The 21,487-nt window shown below is 38.8% G+C and overlaps 2 protein-coding genes across 2 annotated transcripts in view; one reads left to right on the forward strand and one right to left on the reverse strand.

The window, feature by feature from the left end:
- LOC101861293 (condensin-2 complex subunit G2) overlaps positions 1 to 4,663 on the reverse strand; it is a gene marked incomplete in the record, with an annotated part of 35,191 nt that extends 30,528 nt beyond the window's left edge. The window contains 3 exon segments of the mRNA XM_013084386.2: positions 837 to 962; positions 2,561 to 2,681; positions 4,353 to 4,663. Of these exon segments, the coding sequence (XP_012939840.1) occupies positions 837 to 962; positions 2,561 to 2,638 (204 nt within the window).
- An 8,341-nt stretch (positions 4,664 to 13,004) lies between these two features.
- The window catches only part of LOC101861517 (signal transducer and activator of transcription 5B), a gene marked incomplete in the record, with an annotated part of 62,081 nt that continues 53,598 nt past the window's right edge, over positions 13,005 to 21,487 (forward strand). The window contains 2 exon segments of the mRNA XM_013084387.2: positions 13,005 to 13,396; positions 15,357 to 15,517. Of these exon segments, the coding sequence (XP_012939841.1) occupies positions 13,274 to 13,396; positions 15,357 to 15,517 (284 nt within the window).

Genomic DNA, 21,487 nt, shown 5'->3' on the forward strand with positions numbered 1-21,487 from the left:
ATACACATCCAAAATAAAATATTTATTGTCAATTATAGGTGTTCATTTTGATCTTAAATGAAGCAGAATATATAAAACTTTCAATAGATCAAAAAAACAAAATTTTTAAAGAGAGTCACTTTTTTGTCTTTCAAGCCTTGTAGCGATATAGCACACTGCATCTTATGACTGATATTGACCGGGAAGACACATATTATATAAATACATGCACCTATAATCTGACTAAAGAACACATATAGAACTAAAAGATAAAATCACTGTGGTTGCTGATCTGCAAAAGAAGAATCAAACTAATTGGAAAAATAGCATATAGACCAGTTTTAAATGCATCAACGCAATACCGGTCACTGCATGTCACATGGAGATCCTGAACGGTACAAAGATTTATCTTATCAAATAAATCAGAAAGTAGTAGACTTGTTACAGCTAAACGAAAGCAAGAGAAAAAAAGTATGAGCAGATAATGTTATATGGCATTGGTGGCCTAATGGAGCTCTCGGACTGGTTCAATTCCTGTCGGGGGTTCGACGTTGTGTCCTTGGGCTGTGGGAATGGCACTACTTTACAAAAATTTTCCTCACTTTATCCAGGTGGGAATGGGCACCCAGCTATACATAGCGAAAGATCTTGTCAGTTTGTAGTGTTATATAATTTGTTAATCTGGTCTTAAAAGTTCCGAATTTTACTTCTGAAAGTCCGTGAGGGGCAATACTTAGAAAACAGAATATTTTCCGACATGAAAACTGAATTCTGTACTTCAGTGTTCAGAAACGCATCAAAGGCTTTTTTACGAACTGGTTGGCAGCTAGCTACATACTTCCATCTCATATACTGACCTTCTCCTCCGTTTCACAGTCCAGAATCGTGGACATGCAAATGAGCAATACAGCATCCCAGAAGTCCTCAAGCTGCCTTTTGCTAAACTCAGACAGCGTGTCCTGTAGCTTGCTTTCATCAGAAAGCTGTGGACGAAACTCCAACATTGAATCTGCACAGTACATTATGAACCATAACTGAAGTGGTCTCATTGATGACTGTATCGCTCATGATTGCAAAGTATTGGGTACAGTTAGGTAGCTATACCCACATGGCTATGATGACCCTATAAAAAGGGTTAATCAACAAATATGCACACTCAGGCGAAACTACATCGAGTATGAGCTTACGCCATTTTCATTTTTCTTTTAGCTATAATCGATTTTTACCCCCCCCCCCCTTCTAGAACAGACATCGATGATAATGTGTTTCCACTTATTAAGTCTATATTATTATATAAATGTTATACTTGGTCATCTAGAGGTATATTTCTAGTAAAACAACAATCCATTTTCTTAATGTGTGGCATCATGGTGAAATCAAGAGCACGTCAAAAATGAAAACAAAGAAATCAACATTTTCCCACCTGATGGGCAATTTTTATTCATTTTTTTGGTGGACTTTAGAACCTTTTATAATATATGTCCATGTAACAACACCATCCTGCTTGGATTTTTACTGAAAAAAACCAACAACCATTGATCAAAGGCACAGAAGAAGGTAAATCTGCAGTTTCCAAGGGTACTGCAACTTTAGAAGTCACCAAACTTTTTTTTACCTCAACTTTTGTTTGGGACAGATGGATATTTTATTTCCCAAAATAAAGAAAAATAAAAAAGATTTAAGATAACACACCAATAACTTGATTATACAGTCAAACTTGGATATAACAGGACAGACGGGACCGGCAACTTTTCCCTGTTAAGCGAGTCCTGTTATAACCGTTATAGAAACTACCAATACCATGTTGCACACTTCAGCTTACTACACATATATATTCAATCACCGCAGATCCCTTTCCAGTGGGCTGTTTTGCTGACACTGAGACTGAGACGGAACCGATCAGTGACCCCAAGTTTGAAAGTTTGTGTTTAGGTTTAGTAAGCGATTGAATACAAACAGGCGAAATAGACAAATTTTAATAATTTGACAGATCAATTTAGCAAGTTCATGCTCTGCAAGATCACTGCCATCCAAATCAGCGCAAACTGAAGCCTGTTATAGCTAGGTTCATAAATTACTTACTTACACTTACAACCAAAAAAAACGGGGATTTGATTTATCATCAGTTATATCAAGTTCCTGTAATAACAGAAACTGTTATAAAAGGACCTGATTCCTGTGATTGAACCGTGTATTTATTTGACCCTTTAAGCCAACCCCACTGGAGTATGTGAGGTGTAGAAGTTATCTATAGAGGCACTTTGCATTTGCATGCAGGAGACTCGACTTCGATCCGTGAGTGGGGAGAACATTTTTATAGAGTATCTCTGTCTCTTTGCTGGGACGTTAATTATTGTTAAATCCAAACAGAAACTGAGAAACTCAACTAAAAACAACAAACATCAAAACTTTCAAGCTCAGCTTGTTTTGTCACCTAGTGAAGGTTTTGTTTAGGTCATTAGACCACAGCATATATAAGACTTTGTTGTCTAGAAATGGGAAAAACCCAGTGCACATCACAAAAACTAAATTAATGCACTAAAAAAAAAAGAAATATATGCATTATAATAAATGTACTAACCCTTTTTGTGATCAGTGTGAGTTGGTCCACATCTTTTTCAGATGCTGAAATGAGTTCAGCCCGCGCTGCAGATGGCATTTTCCTCGGATGTTCCGCACTCTTTGGCTACTTCAGTTCCTTTCTTTTCATAGAGAGAAAAAATGAGGAGCTAGACAAGAATAACAGTTGAGCTAGCCTACTTGTGACTCTTCAAAACTCTCAGGACAACAAAAACTATAAAATCCTGCAAGAAAAGAGTATTATTTGTTCATCTAATAATTGTACAGTCAAACCTTGATGTTGTAGGCTACCACCTCCCGTTATACCACTGGGTCAGCTCCACTTACCATTAGGTTTTGCCAATGTATCATGAAAAGGAGCGCCTCTATAGGTCTACAAACATAGTAAATGTACGCCTTCACACTGCCATCCATCAACTGTCTGAGTTGTACAGTCCTTATTTAGGCTAACTAATTACTAATTTATACATATATAGATCAAAATCTAGATCTTAGATGAAAATAATCTAGTAAATTTGCCCGGCCATCCCTGAAACCCCACGTGTTGTTAAAATCGAGTCAAATATTACTATTTTCAAACATCAGTTTAAACTCAAAAACTATTGAGTAAAAAAAAAAATGCAGTAGCTACGTTCACGGCGCTCTGAATGCAGTTTGCAGGCGCTGTTGAGGCTACGTTCACGGCACTAAAGCTTCGTTTAGGGGGAGCGTCCACTGCCAAAAGTCAGCCGGTTTTTATATGGAACAGTCAGTGACAACAGTGACATACTACTAATATTTTGGCCTGTTTCAAGTGTTCTATCCCATGGGATGAAGGAAAACAAAGCGCCCTTACAGAGAGAATTAAAGTCGGGATATGGGAATACATATATATGGAAAATTGGACATAGTAAATGGGAAACAGGAGGTGAGAGATGGGAAACAGAAGGTGGCATTCAGAAGATGGGACTGGTCATAAAATGTGTACAATAATGACTGTATTGTATTGCACCGGGTCAGCCTATTTTTCTCTGTCTCTATCTCTCCCTCACCCTCTTTCTCCCCCCTCCCTCTTTCTCCCCCCTCCCCCTTTCTCTCTCCCTCTCTCTCTCTCTCTCTCACACACACAATGCTTGCTGACAAAATTGCTCGCTTTCAACTCGAGAGCGCTGGAACGTAAGTTTACATATTATTATCATGGGCCGTCACGCGCTGACACGAAGTCTCGCCCGGACGCGAGATAGGGCAATTGAAAGATCTTGGTAGGCGTGTATACATTTTTGTCATATTATATTCCTACGCATCGTTGTGTAATGAGAGTTTGTCGCTTTCTCTTACCCTGGCGAGCTCTGAGCCAGAGCTCAGAGTAAGGGAAAACAACGAATGATCGATCGGTCAAGGATCACTGATTCGTTTTTCTTCATCTCATGGGATGGAACGCTTTGAGCAGGCCAAAATATTATACGTCGCTGTCGTCACTGAATAAAACGGGCTTAAAACCGACAATGGACGCTCCGTCTAAACGAAGCTTGATCAAGAGTGCCAAGCAAACTGCATTCAGGGCGCCGTGAACGTAGCCACTGCGAACCCCCCTGTTGGCTACTTGATATTTCTCCCGTGAGACAAATAGAGACTGAGAAGAAGAATCTTGGCTCTAATTCTAAATACATTTAGATCTAGATCTAGAATCTCATCTAATCTAGAGATGTAAATTCTAGATATCTATAATAACTAACAAAAAGAAACTTAGTTTCTCAAAATTGGAGTAGTATACAGACCCGGTAACCGGGAACAAAGTCACGAAGTATACAAACCCTGTAGGGGAACTCTTTTGTGATTTCGGAAAGTTTCAGCGCCCTCTTGGCTCAGGCAGGGTAGCGTAGACTAGGAGGTCTAGATCTAGACAGACACTATAATATAAATCATTGATCTAGCTTCAAGGCTTAAATGAAGACTGCGGATGTCTTTTCGGTGTCTTTTCGATGAACGAATCGTTTTTTCCTCCGTTTAGGAGTTGGAGGAATCACAATTTGAAGTAAAAAAACGCCATATATAATTTTAATCGAGCAGTCACTCTCTCTATTTCTCTGCCTCTCTCCACTCTTTTTCTGCCTTTCTTCCTCTCTCTCTCCTCTGTCTGTGTATTTCTCGCCTACTTTTCTTGTTTGTCTCTCTGTCTTTCTTTCTCCAAACTCAAACCTATTTCCCACTCTAGTCACTCTAGTCTATCTTTCTCTCGTTCCCTCCTGCCAACTGGGGCATGCTCGTACATTTTGCTAGCACTTCCCCCTGTTCTCTCTCTCTCCTCACACACATACAATCACTACCGGGTATGGGCACTGAAACTTTCCGAAATCACAAAAGAGTTCCCCTACCGGGTCTGTAAACTTCATGAATTTGTTCCCAGTTACGGGGTCTACACTTAGTTTCAAAATACAGTCCATGCCGGCTTTAAGCACGGTCATCGGGAGAAAGCTTAAAAGCCGAAGCGTGCTTGAGTGCCAAGTAGACATAATCCAGAGATTTTCATATGTAGAAAATTTCCTGTGCTATTTCCCTTTGTTTGTAAGTAGGCCTATAGCGGTCCCGCAAAAGTGTGCACTCTTATTTTTACCCACCATGGTAGTTTTTGTTTGCTTGTTTGTTTTTGTTTTGTGGTCGAATGGGAATTGAAAACTTAACTTAGACGGCCAGTCACGATACAGCACACAAGGCCTACACACTGCCTGTGCGTACCACTGCCCGCTGTGCCACATTCATACCACCGCCTTCATCCCACCTCACGCGTGATACACAATCTGGATTAATTGATAGCGATGATCAAAGGTGAAATCGCAGCCAGCCTCCCTTTGTCGTCTCGTCGACTCTCTTCGTAATTTTTTCGTCTGTGTGTAGCTTTGCCAAAGACTAGATCTATGCGCGCGGCTGTGTGCATCTCTCTGCCTTCCTCTCCGCCCGTGTGTGTTTCCGTCGCTTGCGTTCTTTGTGTTTCTTAATTAACACACTCACTGCTGTGGTGTAAAGTGTTCGAACTTCGATAGGTCCTCATAAAAGTATTGACTGTCTTGTAAATGAAGCGTGCTTGAAGCCGAAGTTACCGTGCTTAAAGGCGTGTAGTTTATATACAGTATAGCAAAAAATTCGGTTAGAGCCGTTTAGCGTGCTTGAGTCCGAAATGTGCTTTAAGCCGGCGTGCTTAAAGCCGGCATGGACTGTATAAGGTTAAATGCAACCCCCCCCCCCTCTAAATCTAGATCTCTAGAGTAATGGAAAACTCTAGATTTATCATTCGAATCATATCAAGTTAAAAAAAGTTTTAGAATCTAGAATAGTGATACTGATTATAGATATATATCTTAGTACTAGATCTAGAATCTAGATTAAATCTAGATCTATAGTCTATCGGAGTGATTGGCCCACAGGGGCATATAAAATTTCCCCTAGAACATTTGTTATTTGCCCACAAAATTGCGAGTTATCTCTCCAGTGTTTGGCGCCCCCCCCCCCCCCCCCCCCATCCACAAATGATAATTTTAAATGAAAATGCAACAGCAAAATCCCCATTAAATATCAGAGAAATCATTTTATATTATAATTAGATCTATTTCTCTTCTAAGGCTTTTAAGTTAATATATTTTACACCAGAAAGTAAGTCAATTTCTACTACAATATTTTAGAGGAAGTATAGATCTAGATCTAGATCTAGATATCTTGAATGACCCCCAAACCAACAAGATCCCAAAAGATAACAAAAACTAATTTGTGTTATTAAGGATACAGAATGCTAATACTTAATAGCCATTTAAATTTATTTTTTCTTATTAATTTAATCTTAATAATCCAAAACTATTTTAAAGCTAGAGAAAGAACGAAAAGTCCTCTCATCTTCAAAAATAGCTCAACAATAGTCCATCAATCACATAGATCTATATATTTTAAATTGAGAATGTATAGTTTTCCAATCGGGAAGATTGAAAAATCGAAGTGATTATTCGGACTCGAGTCCGAATATGAAAAAATGTTATTCGGACTCTGATTCTTGTCCAGCATGACATCACTTCCGACTTCCTGTGACTCGTGAATCCGGCTTCCTGTCCTGCCTCACTCGTGACTCGCCTCAGGCTGGGTAGAGACCGGGATCACTTCGGGCAAAAAGGCGTAATTGTGCAGGAGCCGAGTTTTAATCTTATGATGAATTTGAGGCCGGCCTGAAAAGTTATAGCGCTTCTAATAAATGTTTATTTATCAAGAGGTCATCAGAAGCAATTAAAGATGGCTCGTTAGCATGTGTCGGGGTCGGATGGGCGGCCTGCACACGTGTGACTGTGTGCGTGTCGGGGAGGGTGGTGGGGGGCACTATCGGTCCGGGCTTTGAACGTCGCATAAGCGTCGGTCTTTTTCCCCCTGGCAACTGATCATTTACAATAATAAGCTAGTCTTGACGTAGATCTACGTAACGAATACGTAATGAATTGTGCGCTGGTCTATGGAATCAAAAGTTGCCGTATGCTCAGCTCTACACAGCAACACAACTTTTTCTTGGTAAACAATCGATATGACACAGGCTTGTGTATTTCAACGAATCGGTCTTTTTTTTTTTACACAGCTCATAATATGCCAGGTGGTCTGCTAATCTTCAATTTTACCTTTTTCTACAACAAAGAAAGTGGGAAACGTGGGGGGGGGGGGAGGCGTATCAATGAGGCGGCGGGCACTGGATCGGCAGATAAGGTGTGTGGGAAACTAAAAAATGGCGGAAAATTGGAAGCACTGAACGTTAGATCTGTAGAACGAAGACACTTCCTTTTTTCCGGACCCGAGTCCGAATAACGACGGCCTTGAAGAATACCGGACCACTCGTACATTATTGCGCGAGAAAGTGGGGCGGGTGGTTGGGGTGGAGGAGGGGGGGTTCTCCCCCTCTGACAAAATTTTAATGAATAGATGAACCGGTCCGAGATTCTCCATTGAGAGATCATATTAAAAACGGGGAAATTATGAATTCCTAAGTTTGAGACATAGGCAAAGTCAGTCCGCTGGGCCGGTATTCTTCACTTCCAATCTAATGCTAAAAATAAAACGAAGTGACTATTTCTCCGAACGTTCGGAGAAATACTGCCGATCTTTATTTCTCCGAACGGTTTCCGGCTTCCGGTCTTGTGATTTTTTGCCTATCTATTTATTGCGAGAGTTCGGCGCCAACTTTCATTCTGCCTCTGGTCTGTGAAGGAACACCGCATGGCAAGCCCGCCTACATACACCCTTCAGTAACACCCACCGCACACCCACCACCATCATGCATGTGTACACACACAAACTTATACACACACTAACTAAACATGATCAGTGGGCAACTTTTGAACGTATGACGAGCTGAGCTGTGGATGGAGAGACAGTGTGAGTGAAAGAGTGGATGAAAGGAAGAATGTACGAGCGTGTCCACAGGCAACAGCAACTACTACTACAAGACGACGACACCGACCCCCCCCCCGGCCTGGCCCACAGCTCACGAACGAAAGGAATGTGGTTAAGGGCACTAAGGCAGTGTTTTATCCGTTTTATCTTGCCTATATTATTGTCCATGGTTCGCAGGGTGCAAGGGAATGAGTGAGATTTTCTTTGTGTGTGCCTGGAGGGAGGGGGTGGGGTGTGAAAGTCATGCGGACGGGGATGAATCGCGGGAGAGAACACAGGAATTGAATAGATGAGTGAAACTGAAAGAGAGGAACGACTCATGAGCCCTGGAGTGAAAGGATCCTGTGTTTCTATTTTTGTATACTTTGAACTGTTACTGAATAAAGGCTGAAATAAAGCCCGAAAAACAAACACACACACACTCCTCACTCTCCACTTACACACTTACTACCACACACAGACACACGCACATAAGCATACACACACACACACACACACACAGGAGCAAATTTTTGGGTCTATATCTATTTCAATTTTCAAGAGCTAGTCTAGAGATTTTTAGACGAGTGTAAAAACGTTAAAAAGAAAGGTTTCACAACAGAATGAAATCAAAATTAGAACAGCCCATAAACAACCACAAAAATTAACAAATAAGGGCGTGTGTCCACCTGTCCGAAGAAGATTGGCTGTTTTAACTATAAATGTGCGTAAATTTTTTTTAAAGTGCAGGATATTTAAAATTATTACATATATAAATTATGGAATCACACACACATTAAGGGGCCTGCCAGTGTCAGTTCATTTAATCGGTTTTGGTGGAACGTACACTCTAACATAACACATTTAAATCTCTCTCTCTCTTTATATACTTTATATAAATGTAGGCTATATATTTAGAATCTAATGAAGAATGAAGGTAGGAACATCAAATTAAATGACGTTACTCTAGATTCTAGGCAACATACCCCCCCCCCCCCCCTTTTTCCGGAACAAAAAAAATTGATAGAAAAACAACACATCAGAACAATAACAAGAAAACAATTTACACACTAACAAAATAAAATACCACAAAGAGTCAAAGAGGGAAAAATAAAAGTAACTGTAACGTATTCAATAGATCAACGAGGTTCGGTTTCTTGTTTTCTTTTTTTTTCTTAATTTGACTTTTATTCCCCGACCAAAAAATGCCAACGAGCCACGATTGATTGGTCGCAGCCGCGACAAACGCAGAAGCTAGTTCTATGTGTCGTTATCAATAACCCTCCGTAGATCTAGATCTAGATCTAGACAGCACACTAGTGAACACAACACATTAAGTTTAAGAGCAGCACCCTTCATAGGCAACACGTCATATCTGTATCGGAAAACTGTTTGGAACTGTAGACTAGCATTTCTTTATATATATAAATATTTACTGCGGACATTTTTTGGACCGATTGAACCATATTGTATACAAACAATCTTTGGTAGGCCTATACTCTACATAAATCCGAAATTTGCGGGAAAGGATGTGATTTCAGAGTGTTCGGAGAAATAGTGCCCAGCTTTATTTTCCCGAACCTTCGGAGAAATAGTGCCCAGCTTTATTTCAATTATGAAAAAAAAGTAAATTGAGAACTGTATTATAATTATTTTACAGTGACAGGGGGGAAAGCAGACTTAAAATTAAGCATGATTATATTACTTAGTCAACTAAACCTATATATCCGTTTAAAATAAAACCAAGGAAAGGAATAATTCTGAAAGCATAAATATGTAAAAACTGAATAGATCTAGATTCTACATTTTTTTGAAAAGTGATTTAAATCACTGATTTTTATTTTTAAAATCAAATTGATTAAATTTTTTTAAAAATCAACTGATTTAAATCAACCCAGCTCTGGTTTCAATTATGGAAAAAAAAGTTTTTATTGAATACACTGTATTATTTTGGCCACCTCTATTCTCACCCGGAGTGAGAATAGTGCAGGCGAGTCTTGTGGCTATTCTCACCCGGTGCGCGTTCACCCTAAACCACAGAAATCTACACTGTGATAACAGAAAAATTGTAGAATTCTGTGCCGTGAACAAACGTTCCATTACAATTGTAGCCTACTAAAAGCGTACAATTTTGTCTGTGGGCAGTGGAGAGAGAGAGAGAAAGAGAGAGAGGAGTAGCGCGAGAATTTCCGGGCAAAACAAAAAGGCGACCCGCGTAGTTCGACTCGATTCGAAAAGTTAGATAGCCGTAGCATCTTTGTAGACAACCAAATTTATTTACTTTTGTGTTTTAACATCATTTTTTAACTTTGTTTTGGTCAATTTGATCGTCCACACCGATAGACAGTATTCAGAAAGAGATGGAGAGAGAGAGAAGAGGGGAGGAGTTGATCTTGCGAGAACTTCCGGGCGGGTGAGAATAGCCACTTTCATTATTTTACAGTGAAAGGGGGGAAATCAGACTTTTAAGCATGATTATATTAGTCTACTGAACCTTATATCTGTTATATGAAACCAAAGAAAGGAATTCTGAATGTTGAAATGTGTAAAAACCGAATAAAAATTATTTTTTTTTAAAGTGATTTAAATCACTGATTTTTATTTTAAAAATCAAGTTGATTTAAATAAAAAAAATCAACTGATTTAAATCAACCCAACCCTGTTATTTTCCCGAACGTTCGGAGAAATAGATCTAGAATCTAGATCTAGATCTAGATATCTAGATCTAGATCTAGATCTAGTGCCCAGCTTTATTTTCCCGAACGTTAGGAGAAATAGATCTTAGAATCTAGATCTAGATCTAGATCTAGTCTAGATCTAGAATCTAGTGCCGGCCAAAATAAAAAGATGAACAATAGCAGCTAAGGCTAAGAAGAAGTTAGAGAACAAGTTGGGACAATACCATATAGATCTAGAATCTAGATTATATCTAGATCTAGATCTAGACCTAGATTTCTAGATTCTAGATCTAGATCTAGATCTAGATCTAGATATCTAGACTAGATTTTCTAGAGATCTCTCTAGAGTGTAGAGATCTAGAATCTAGATCTAGATCTAGATCTAGATCTAGATCTATAATCTAGATTAGATTCTAGTATTCTAGATCTAGTGCCATCAATTTAGATTAGATTGTAGATCTAGATCTAGAAATCTAGATATAGTCTAGATCTATCTAGTCTAGATCAATAGATGCAATAAAATAGCCATAAAATTGAGTAGCCTAGCTGGCCCAACCCGCGACCACTTTTGTATTTTGCTTCTCAGCGGTCTCTGATTTTAAGTCTGATTCAGAGCTACAAAATTGCATAAGATGACTTTCACAAAACAAATATAGTCTAGATATCTACTGGGTAACCAACATTCTGCAAATAATACGATTTTAAAAAGATGTTTACGCTTTGAGCAGCAACGTCGTGCAAAACGTACGGTAGATCTACATTCTACATCTAGCCTACCTTTTATTTATTATTTGTATCCGGCGCTTATTTGCCTTGTTTTAAGTATTTCCGGTCTTCGGTCAGATTTTTCACCCTTTTCATATCTTGATTAGAAGAATAGTAAGTATATATATAGAGATCTATATATATTGGCCTTTGAGGAAAGGGGAAAAATATTCTTAAGTTCAAATTTCTGCTTTTAATAAAGAACTTTTAGTTTTGATTGATGTGTGCTAGTACTGAAGATCAACTTAATGACTTAATGATTTAGACTAGTTATAATTTCTCTGTAATATCAAGGGACCAATAAGGCATTGCGACAACGTATTGAACGAAGATGTTGTTGCCAAGAAGTTTGGGTAAAGTGTTTATTTCGTAAATTTTGATCTACTTTAAATATTAATTTACTGGCAAATATTGTGCCTGAAGAGGGGTATTCTCTTCGGGGCTTTTTCATTCATGCGGAAGTAAGGAAATTTCAACTTCAACACTAGGCCTAGCTCCTTATGAAGGTCAATCCAGTGTGATTGGATGACTTGGTGGATTTCCTCATCAGATTCACCAATCAGAACACCCAGAATATAGAAAGGAAGTGTCCGTCCAGTTAGACGATACTAAATACAGCGGAGTTTCCCAGAAATCAAGAAGTGGATAGGTAAAGCGTCTGTGAAACTGAAACTTCTTGAACATTTTGTCCTTTTTTGGGTAAGTCGGGTGTCCAAGACATAACAGGTTGTCTGTAAGCTTTGTATAAATGTCACAGTATCGCGCAAACTTTTCAAATTAATCTGAAAAGCCTAAAGGCGTTCGTGACTGCACCTGTGACTGTGGCCTGCGAGGACACGTCCCTTCTTCCTGGCCTGGGACTGGGAAGGTTGCGGGTTCGTCACTCTAGACTCAAGATAGATCTATCTATCATTCCCTCCCCTGTAGCCTACAAAACATTATCAACCCATCACCGTAATTGGAGCCTACTCCTACCGTCCACATCACCACCCTTATGACATGAGACTGAGTAGATCTAGATCTAGATCTATCTAGAGATCTAAACCTATGCAATGTCAATCAAAATCAAAATGAACAATAATGGCTACCTCTTACTCTTGTATAGATCTAGAAAAAATCTAGATCTAGATCTAGAATCTAGATCTAGATTCTAGATCTAGATCTCAAGAATTCTAGGAGACTGATGCACTCAACTTATCTTCTGACTTTTTCCAACTCAACCTTCCTTCCCTTAGTATTGATGGGGTCATCCTTTAGCCACCTGGGGACATCTCCTCAGCCTCAGGTCTCAAATGTTTAGGTTGGAAGATGGTCAAAACATATTTTAACCTAAAGTTAAAGGAGTTAAAGGGTAGGAGGAGGGGGAATTCCTTTCCCTCCTGAATTTCCTCATATCTAATCTAGATCTACTAGTATCTAGGTCTATTTAAGTGTGTATCCTGTTTCACAAGTTTAGGGAGGAATTCCTAGAGGTCTAGATCTAGGCCTACTTGACAAGACCTCATTTCCAAGAAAGCCCAATCCATTTCCATTTTCTTTTGGCTTCTTTGTGTAGGAGGGATATGAATATTTATTGTATTTGAAATGAGGCTGCTTTCCTGAAAACTGGTGCTCTGCTAAATATACTGTAACAGGGAAAACCGACTTGGAATGTCACATAGAGTAGTCCTTTATTTCTGGAGGCAATGTGCAGTAGCCATGTTTTGTTGAGGGTCCATTTGAATTTGAGACAATATTGAGTGTTTTTTTCCTCTAGGCTCTTTGGCTCAGTTATTTGTTGTTGTAATTGTAAATTAATAACAGAAGTTTGTCTATTTTTCGGACTTTTATGACTTAAGGATCCACTTCTGGCCGAGTTGAAATTTATATAAATAAATGGTTCATTTCATTCACATTTTATGGAAAATTTCAGTGATTCTGACTCCTCATATGTGAGTCTCTCAGAATTGGATTCGGATTATTGTCTCAACAAAAATATGGCTGAATGCATGATGAATGGAATAAGCCGTCTCCCTCAGGAGGTATAGTAGCTAGCTCTGTTTTTTGTTTCGAAATGGCTATTCATTTGGACTCAAATGCACGGTATTGTGTTGTCCTGATTTTATTTGAACATCATGTAAAGTATGCTGTTGGAAAAGTTTAGCTACAGACCACTGTTACTTATTTTCGTTCCCTTTGGAAGGGTTTTGTCTTCTTAATTTTCTGACTTGGACTTTCAATTGGTTAATGATTTTTGTCTTTCTTGTCAAATGAAGGGGGTTTAGACTACCTGTTACTGTTGACAGAGTTATTATATAAGGCCAAGGTCGAATTGCTTACAACAATTGCCTGTCCGCTTCACATCCGGTACTCCCGTTGACTGCGCATGCGCATTGGAACTTTGAGTCCGAATAGCCACGGGAGACTCTTCAGACTCGAGTCCGAATAGCAGGAGCCTTTTTGGTTTTTTTATACTGTTTCTTTTCAAATATATATAGAATTTGATTAATATAGGCCTACACACACAACAATGACCACATTCATCACCTATTCTCACTGTTTGCTTTGTTGTTGGTTGATGTTTGTATTCAAAAACTAACTTTCCATTACATTTTTATTATCCAATTTCACAGAAATTTTAATGTTCTCTTGTTAAGTAATATGTATCATTCATGGTTAATTAATGTTATTCATCTATAGGTCTCTATGCCATTTTTTGGTTTGCTGTATTGATTTTGTTTGTAAAAGTACCTCTTCTTTGTGTGAATGATTGTAAGTTTGCCAGTTTTGGTTGTATTTTGAAAACTCATTTATAAACTCTTGTTTCAAAGATGAAAATGATATGTTTGATCATAAACTTTTGAGGAAATTTCATGTAGGGTCTTCTTTTTCTTCATCTCTGCTTCAAATAGCCTAGTGGCAAGAGACTGACTTTTTCAGGGATGCTATTTGAAATAAAAATTCAGTCTTGAACTATTGAATGCTTCTTGTGTGAAGCTTGTGCAGGTAATAAGAAACCTGCATGTTCCTGTTTAGGGTGCTTCTTTTTTCCAAAACCCACCGTAACTGTCCAAAACCTACCGAAACAGAAACCTACCGTACGAAACCATTCGAAACCTACTGAAACAGAAAGAATACAATCTGGAATACAGTACAGCACACCTACAGACTTCAATATCAGTTAAGGACCACCTTGACAGATAGCCCTGATTTTAAAAAATCTGAAAAAGTACAGCAAGGAATGTTTCAGAATTTTTTGCTCTGAAAGTGTTAATGCGTTAACAATGCATTCTTCAAAGCTTCCCAAAGGTGCAAAATCACCACGTGCTACACACAGAAATCCTCTGGGAATTTTAGCCGAATTTGCAAGTGGTCTGTAACTTATGTTGAAGTCTGTATTAAGAACACTCTTGTAAAGAACTGACGGAAATAAAGTTCTCATTACTTTTTGTCTCATATATATATTTCTCTCTTTGTGTTATTTATATTTTGACGCATTTAGTGAAAATACGATAACGAACTGATGGCTGTAACGGACTAATTTTCTTGCCCAACAAGTCTTTTCCTTCTTATTTACGACTGAAGTAACGAACCAGCCCATCATAGTTTTAAATTCTAAAAGTCTGAATAGCCGAATAAATGAATCGCTTTTGGGGGGGGGGGGGGATGAAGAGTAAAGAAACAGTCAATTGACGTGAGAAATAGGAGTTACGGGTGTTTATGAAAGAGTACACAAACTTACTGAAAAAATTGGGAAAAATGAGTGAGAAAAAGCATGTTGACTGAAATAAAGAACCACTGATATGAAAAGAACTATTTTTACTGTCTGGGCTTGTTCTTTATATCAGTGTTTCACAACATACACACTCTCTCTCTCTCTCTCTTTCTCTCTCTCTCTCTCTCTCTCTCTCTCTCTCTCTCTCTCTCTCTCTTCTCTCTCTCATGGAATATAAAGCTTTTCTCTCTTTAGCCTTGATCCTTCATAGATGTCTGTGTCTACAGGGCCCATCTCAGGATTTACCTGTGCCCACACCCACCATGTCGCAATGGGCCAAAGTCCAGCAGAGTCCCACCATCTTCCGACAGATGCAACAGTTCTACCAGTCGCCTTTCTCCATGGAGGTGCGATACTTCCTCTGCCAGTGGATTGAGGATCAGCAGTGGTGCGTCATGCTTGTCATCCCACTTTAGAAAAAACTGTTCTTTTTTTTAATTGTAGAAGCAGAAACATCCCAAATGGGTTTGTTTTGGTTTTTTTAATTTTTAGAAATATCAAAGATTTTTGTTTATTGTTGATAACATTAATGATTACGCTCAAAGTTTGTTGGGGGGGGGGGTTTTTCAGCTGGAAAAGATTGTACCTAGATTTTATAGCTCGCCACTTTTTTTTTCTTAATTCTTTTTATTTCTTTTTTCGTGAAATCCAAATGTTGTTTTTTTTGTTTTGTTTTTTGTTTGTTTTTGTAAAGTGTTTTACGGCGCTCGCAACTGCATAAGGTCATATGAGCGCGTGGGTCACACTTTTTGGTACTTTTCAACGTACAATTTAAGGTGTATCCTTGTATAAAAAATTATGTTAATTCTCATTTAGTGCACCCAAAGCATGCATTTCTGCCCTTGAGACTAAAAAAAGAACGGACGTTGTAACTTGTCTGGTTATTTTGTTAGACGTGCTGGAGTTGGCAATGCTAAATTGTAATTTTTTTTTGACTAGCATATATGAAAAAAAATCAATATAAAAAAAGGCCTCGTCAAAATCTGTCGAACTTTTGGGACATCATGAACGACATAGCGTTGGTGCAGATACTCAGAAAAGATGGTATCTGCGCATATAATAGAAAGCTGTAATTTTGCAACTTTATCCATCGGGCACACAATTAGCTATGAAGTAATTCCTCCAAATGCAACTTCATGTGTCTAATATAATCGTGAATATTTGCATATTTTCTCGAAAGTTTATAAAAGTTACCATGAAGTTTCTCTATGAAAAGTACAAATCGATTTTAGTGCCAGAATACTACCGGCTCAGGGTCACAGGGTTAAGGAGCCCTGAAGTGACTTTGCTGCTGTCGGTTAGGAAGTTCGCATTTTGTCTACGTTTGAAACGATACAACTTCTTCTTCATTCCACACAGCAAACCATTATGCGCAGGTTCTAAAAGCTCAATGTCTTGAGATTTATTCTACGTTAGAATGGTTAATTTCTGTGCCTTAGTTTTATTTCTAGATAAGTGTTTGTAGAGTACCCAATTTGTCCTATTTTAGTTACAAACTTATGAATAAATTATAGTTTATTTTAAAAAGGCACGACAGATCTCTCCCAAATCTGTGTTAAACTGACTACGAATATCATGCCTTTTACCACGGTAAAAATTTTTAATCTGCGCGAGTAGTACGAGGCCTGTCCCACGGAAAACCGGAAAAGGTCCATAAAAGCAACAATCTTTGTCCTATTTTAATAAAAAAGTAACACATCATACCTCAACATGTGCTTTAGTTTTCAATGTCACTATCCCCCTGGACGCATTTTCCCCATTGATGGATCAGGAAGAAGATACCCTCCCTGCAAAATTTTTTGTCAAGGGATTTCAGCCAATCTTTCATGGCTTCCACGAGGTCTTCGTCGTCGGTGAATCGCTGTCCAGAAATACGGCGTTTCATTAGTCCAAAAAAATGATAATCTGACGGGGCCAAGTCAGGACTATGAGGGGTGTGTGGCAGAACTGCCCAGCCGAACCTTTGGATCCAGTCTTTCGTAGTGTTTGCGGTGTGTGGCGTTGCGTTGTCACGCTGCAAAATTACCCCGCTGAACAACTGGCCTGGTCTTTTTCGGCACACAACCTCTCTCAACTTATCAAGAGTCTGGCAGTTAGCATTAACAGTTTATCCTAGTTCCAGAATTTCATGAAGCAGAACACCCTTAGCATCCTAAGCCATGAGTTTCTTCACCGATAGCTGAACTTTTTCGGGGGAGGTGAAAATGTTTGGTTCCAAACCACTGAATCCCTCTTCATCTCAGGGTTCATGTGGTGTATCCAAGTCTCATCACCTGTAATAATGCTTCATCATATTGTTGGAGGTCTCCAAATGCGTTCATGACTACTGTGACAGCTTGGCGACAACGATTCAACAAAGTCTGAAACATTTCAATACATTGCGTATTGTGATCAGCTGTCAGCTATTTTGGGACCCATCGAGAAGAGACCTTTCCATAGTGCAGCTCATCAAACACTATCCTATGGACAGTCGACTTTGAAATGTTTAGCGACTCGGAAACTCCGTGAATTTTTAGGCGATGCCCGGCTTTGAACTTATTACACCACTCATATATATGTAACTTTGTCATTACTTTTTTCCTGTAAACTGACTTTATTTCGGTGTGTATTTCTATATATAGGTTTGGGACCTTTAGTGGTCAGAAACCGAATGACAGACCTCACTTCTACCCTTGACCAATTTTCCAAAGGGGTAGCCATCTTTGGAGAACTGCTGTGTTTGTTTGGTTTGTGTGATGCTCATGGTGCTCAATCGAGAAATTCCTGAATGATTGTTCTACAAGTGTGCGTTTACAGAATGAAAATAATTATTGAATAGTATTCAAATTACTGCCAAATTCTGGTTTTCCGTGGGACAGCCCTCGTAATAGACAAGTTATAAGAGAAGAAAGATGCACATTAGCATTTTTTAACTAAAGACACTCAGTGTTAGCTCTTTTTCTACCATTAAACAAGAGACAGTTACTCTGCGTTTGTCCATGAATCATGCTGTGTCTGTGGCAGCCTGCATACAACTAAGAAAGATATATTGTGCGATTTTTTTAAAAACACAATAGTGTGTTAATACATGGGTAGAGATTAACTTCTTGTATGGAACAAAAATAATGACAGTTAACATTCATTCTTAGATTTTTGTTGGACATGTGCGTGGACACTTATGAATGTAAAGAAATCAGAACATTGTCACTTATTGCAAATAGAGATAGAAACGAAAATAAAAGCTGGAAAAGCCAGGTGCTGATTCAGTGTCAGGGGAAAGCTAGAAATTATTCGTATTATAATACAATCAAACAATTACGAGGCGTCATCCCTGTTATTCAGTCAACTTACAAAACCTAGATCTAGCGCTTTAAAGAAAAATAAGGAATAATTTATGGAGTCTAACTGATAGCCAACTGTTCGTGTATTACATTGTTGTAGATGTATTCTGGCACTAAAATCGGTTTGCACTTTTTCATAGAGAGACATCAGGGTAATTTTGATAAACTTTAGAGAAAATTTGCGAATATTCCCGATTATGTTCAGACACATAAAGTTGTATTTGGAGGAATTACTTCATAGCGAATTGTGTGCCAGATGGATAAAGTTGCAAAATTACGGCTTCCTAGAATATGCACAGATACCATCTTTTCTGAGTATCTGCACCAATGCTAGGTCGTTCATGTTCCAAAAGTTCGACAGTTTTTGTTGTGCTTTTTATTTTATATTGATTTTTTTTTCATTCCCACTTGTAAAAATTTTTTTTACAATTTAGCATTGCCCGACTTCAGCGCGTCTAACTAAATAACCAGACAAGTTACAATGTCCGTTGTTTTTTGGGTCTCAAGAGCAGAAATGTGTGCTTTGGGTGCATTAAATGATAATTACCATAAATACAAGGATACACCTACAAGTGTACGTTGAAAAGTACCAAAAATGAAGTCAGCCCAGACAGAGCGGTGACAGGGAGCTGACCCCCGTGACCTCGACTAAAATTCCACTGCCGCTGCGCCGTGAAGTAAACAAGACATTTCGAGGAAAAAATAACCCAAATTTTAGGAGAAAAATAACCCATACTTTGAAGATGGGAACAAATAGGGAAGGTTTTTGGGAGGGGGGGTGGAAGACTTTTTTCCAAAGAAGGCTGAAGGACTCAGCATGTTGTCTTGATAATGGGACAGTTTTTGGTTTTTTGTTTATAGCTCTTGGTGATTTTTACCAGACAATATAACAGACATAATGCACTAGACAAGAAAAACACAAGCAAAAAGACAGACATCTACAGTCGTTTTGAGGTCATGTAATGCTGTTTTGTTTACGTGCATTTCAAACGGTATAGCAACAGACATAAGAGGTGACAGCAAACTCAAATTTGTAAAAACCTTCAAAATTAGAAAGAAAACTGGAAATTACTGAAGTACAAAGAATATCAGCGCACATGATCGGTTTGCCCTGGAAAGAACTAAAATGTTTTACCAAGGTGACTAGTGATGACGAAGAATGTGCATTATCATTAATAGCCCATTTTCAATAGTCTCAGTAGCAAAGGCCAGCAATACAGCATACTTGCGTGTCTCATATCAGAGGACAATATCAAGAACAGACGTACTCCCGAGACTGAATATGAAGCAATACTCCACCATAATGACTGCTTTTACTCCATCGGAGTAGAAAGACGTGGAGCTACTGACACAGTCTCCATCTGCATCCCTGCATTTCTGCCAGTATTTGGCATAACCAAGGCCGTCAGTGTCTTGCTGGTTTTATATAAATTGGAAATCTTCATGCATTCGTTGTTCCACTGTCAACTATTAACACAAATTGCATTTCTAAAATCCTGAGTCTTATCTTGTTACTCATTCTAGTTTTATTGTGCGATTTCTTCTCTTTTTCTTTGCGTTCCCATACGTTCAGGGGTAGTCCACTGCTGCTTCTTCAACATGCAGTGTAACAGATTTTTACGTATGCGACCTTTTACCAACTTAGTAGGGACCATAGCCTTCAGGCAGCCACATTCCGATTTTGAAGGTACTTTATATAGTTTTTTACACTGACTAGAGTATTTTCAGTTTTGTTTGGAATAAATTTAGATTTTTGCTCGGATGCGGATGGTGGTCGAAGCCTACTCTTATCGATTTTAGGACCCCCAAGGGATCTTTAATGTGCTTAACTTCCACGCAGGACCTCCCAGATTTTCCACCCTTTTGCGAGAAGATTAGGTGTTCGATTTTTCCTGCCATAGGATCAAGGATGTGGCTGAAAGAAAGCAGTTATAAGAAGCCAGGAGTGACAGTAGAAAGAGCTAGGGTGGCAGAGGAAAGAGTCAAGAGTAAGGGCGAGAGGAGCCAAGTCAGGTTTCGAACTGGGGACCTATTGAATGAGAGGCGAACACTGTACATGTAGGCCACAAGAGCCGTCATTGAGTGGCTCATAAGAATAATTGTTTGCAGCATTTGTAGTTTGTTGTTCCAGAATTTTTGGGTAACGTGATGAATGTAGCAGTAATGTCTCTTGGAATGTTCCCCGTTAATTGAAGATATTGAGCAGGTTGGTCAGTTTCTGCACTCTCCATTCACCAAGTACTTCATTTGGTTCCTGTGGGATTAGATAAGGTCTCACTGCTTTGCCGTAAAACATATCTTTAATGGCTTTTCTACTTCTTCATCTTTTAGAACTTGTAGTTTTAAGTTCCAATAATTTTTCAATATAATTGAAAATTGGCAAAAGTATTACTTATCTACATTTTTTTCCCTTACAAGTCTTTATGAAGCGTATTATTTTGTTTGGTTACAACATAAATAGATTAGTAAAAGCTTCAAGCCATCAAACATCAAAATAGGGTACAAATTATACAGAATATGGGATTGCAAGGGGAATACCAGCGAAGTCCTTTTTGCACACATTTATTCCATGACATTGCCACAAACACACTTCTGTAATTTAAAGCCTAACTTGGTCATGTTATAATCAGTAAGTGGACATACTTAATATATATATATATTTTCAAGAGGGAAACATCATGGCACACCGGGCCGGGGATATGGAAGGACCGTAGACGAGACGTTTAGCCTAATGAGATATTAGATGTAAGAGGATAGGGCAATAAATTGGGAAATAAAACATATATATTCATGCTTAGACCTGCATCCATGAATTTCCATGAATAAAAAATGAGGCATTTGATGGATTTCCACTTCAGGTGTTAACTCAATGAGCCCACGTCACCTGCATTAACCCTATGAGCTTGTGTCCCCTCTTAGCCTTCAAGACCCCTTTCATTAACCCTTTGAGCTCATGCCCCCCTTACATTAACTCTTCACCTTTGGCGCTGCTCTCCCCCCCTCTCTCTCTCTCTCTCTCTCTCTCTCTCTCTCTCTCT

Source organism: Aplysia californica, unplaced genomic scaffold (genome assembly GCF_000002075.1).
Source record: "Aplysia californica isolate F4 #8 unplaced genomic scaffold, AplCal3.0 scaffold00289, whole genome shotgun sequence".
Taxonomy (NCBI): domain Eukaryota; kingdom Metazoa; phylum Mollusca; class Gastropoda; order Aplysiida; family Aplysiidae; genus Aplysia; species Aplysia californica.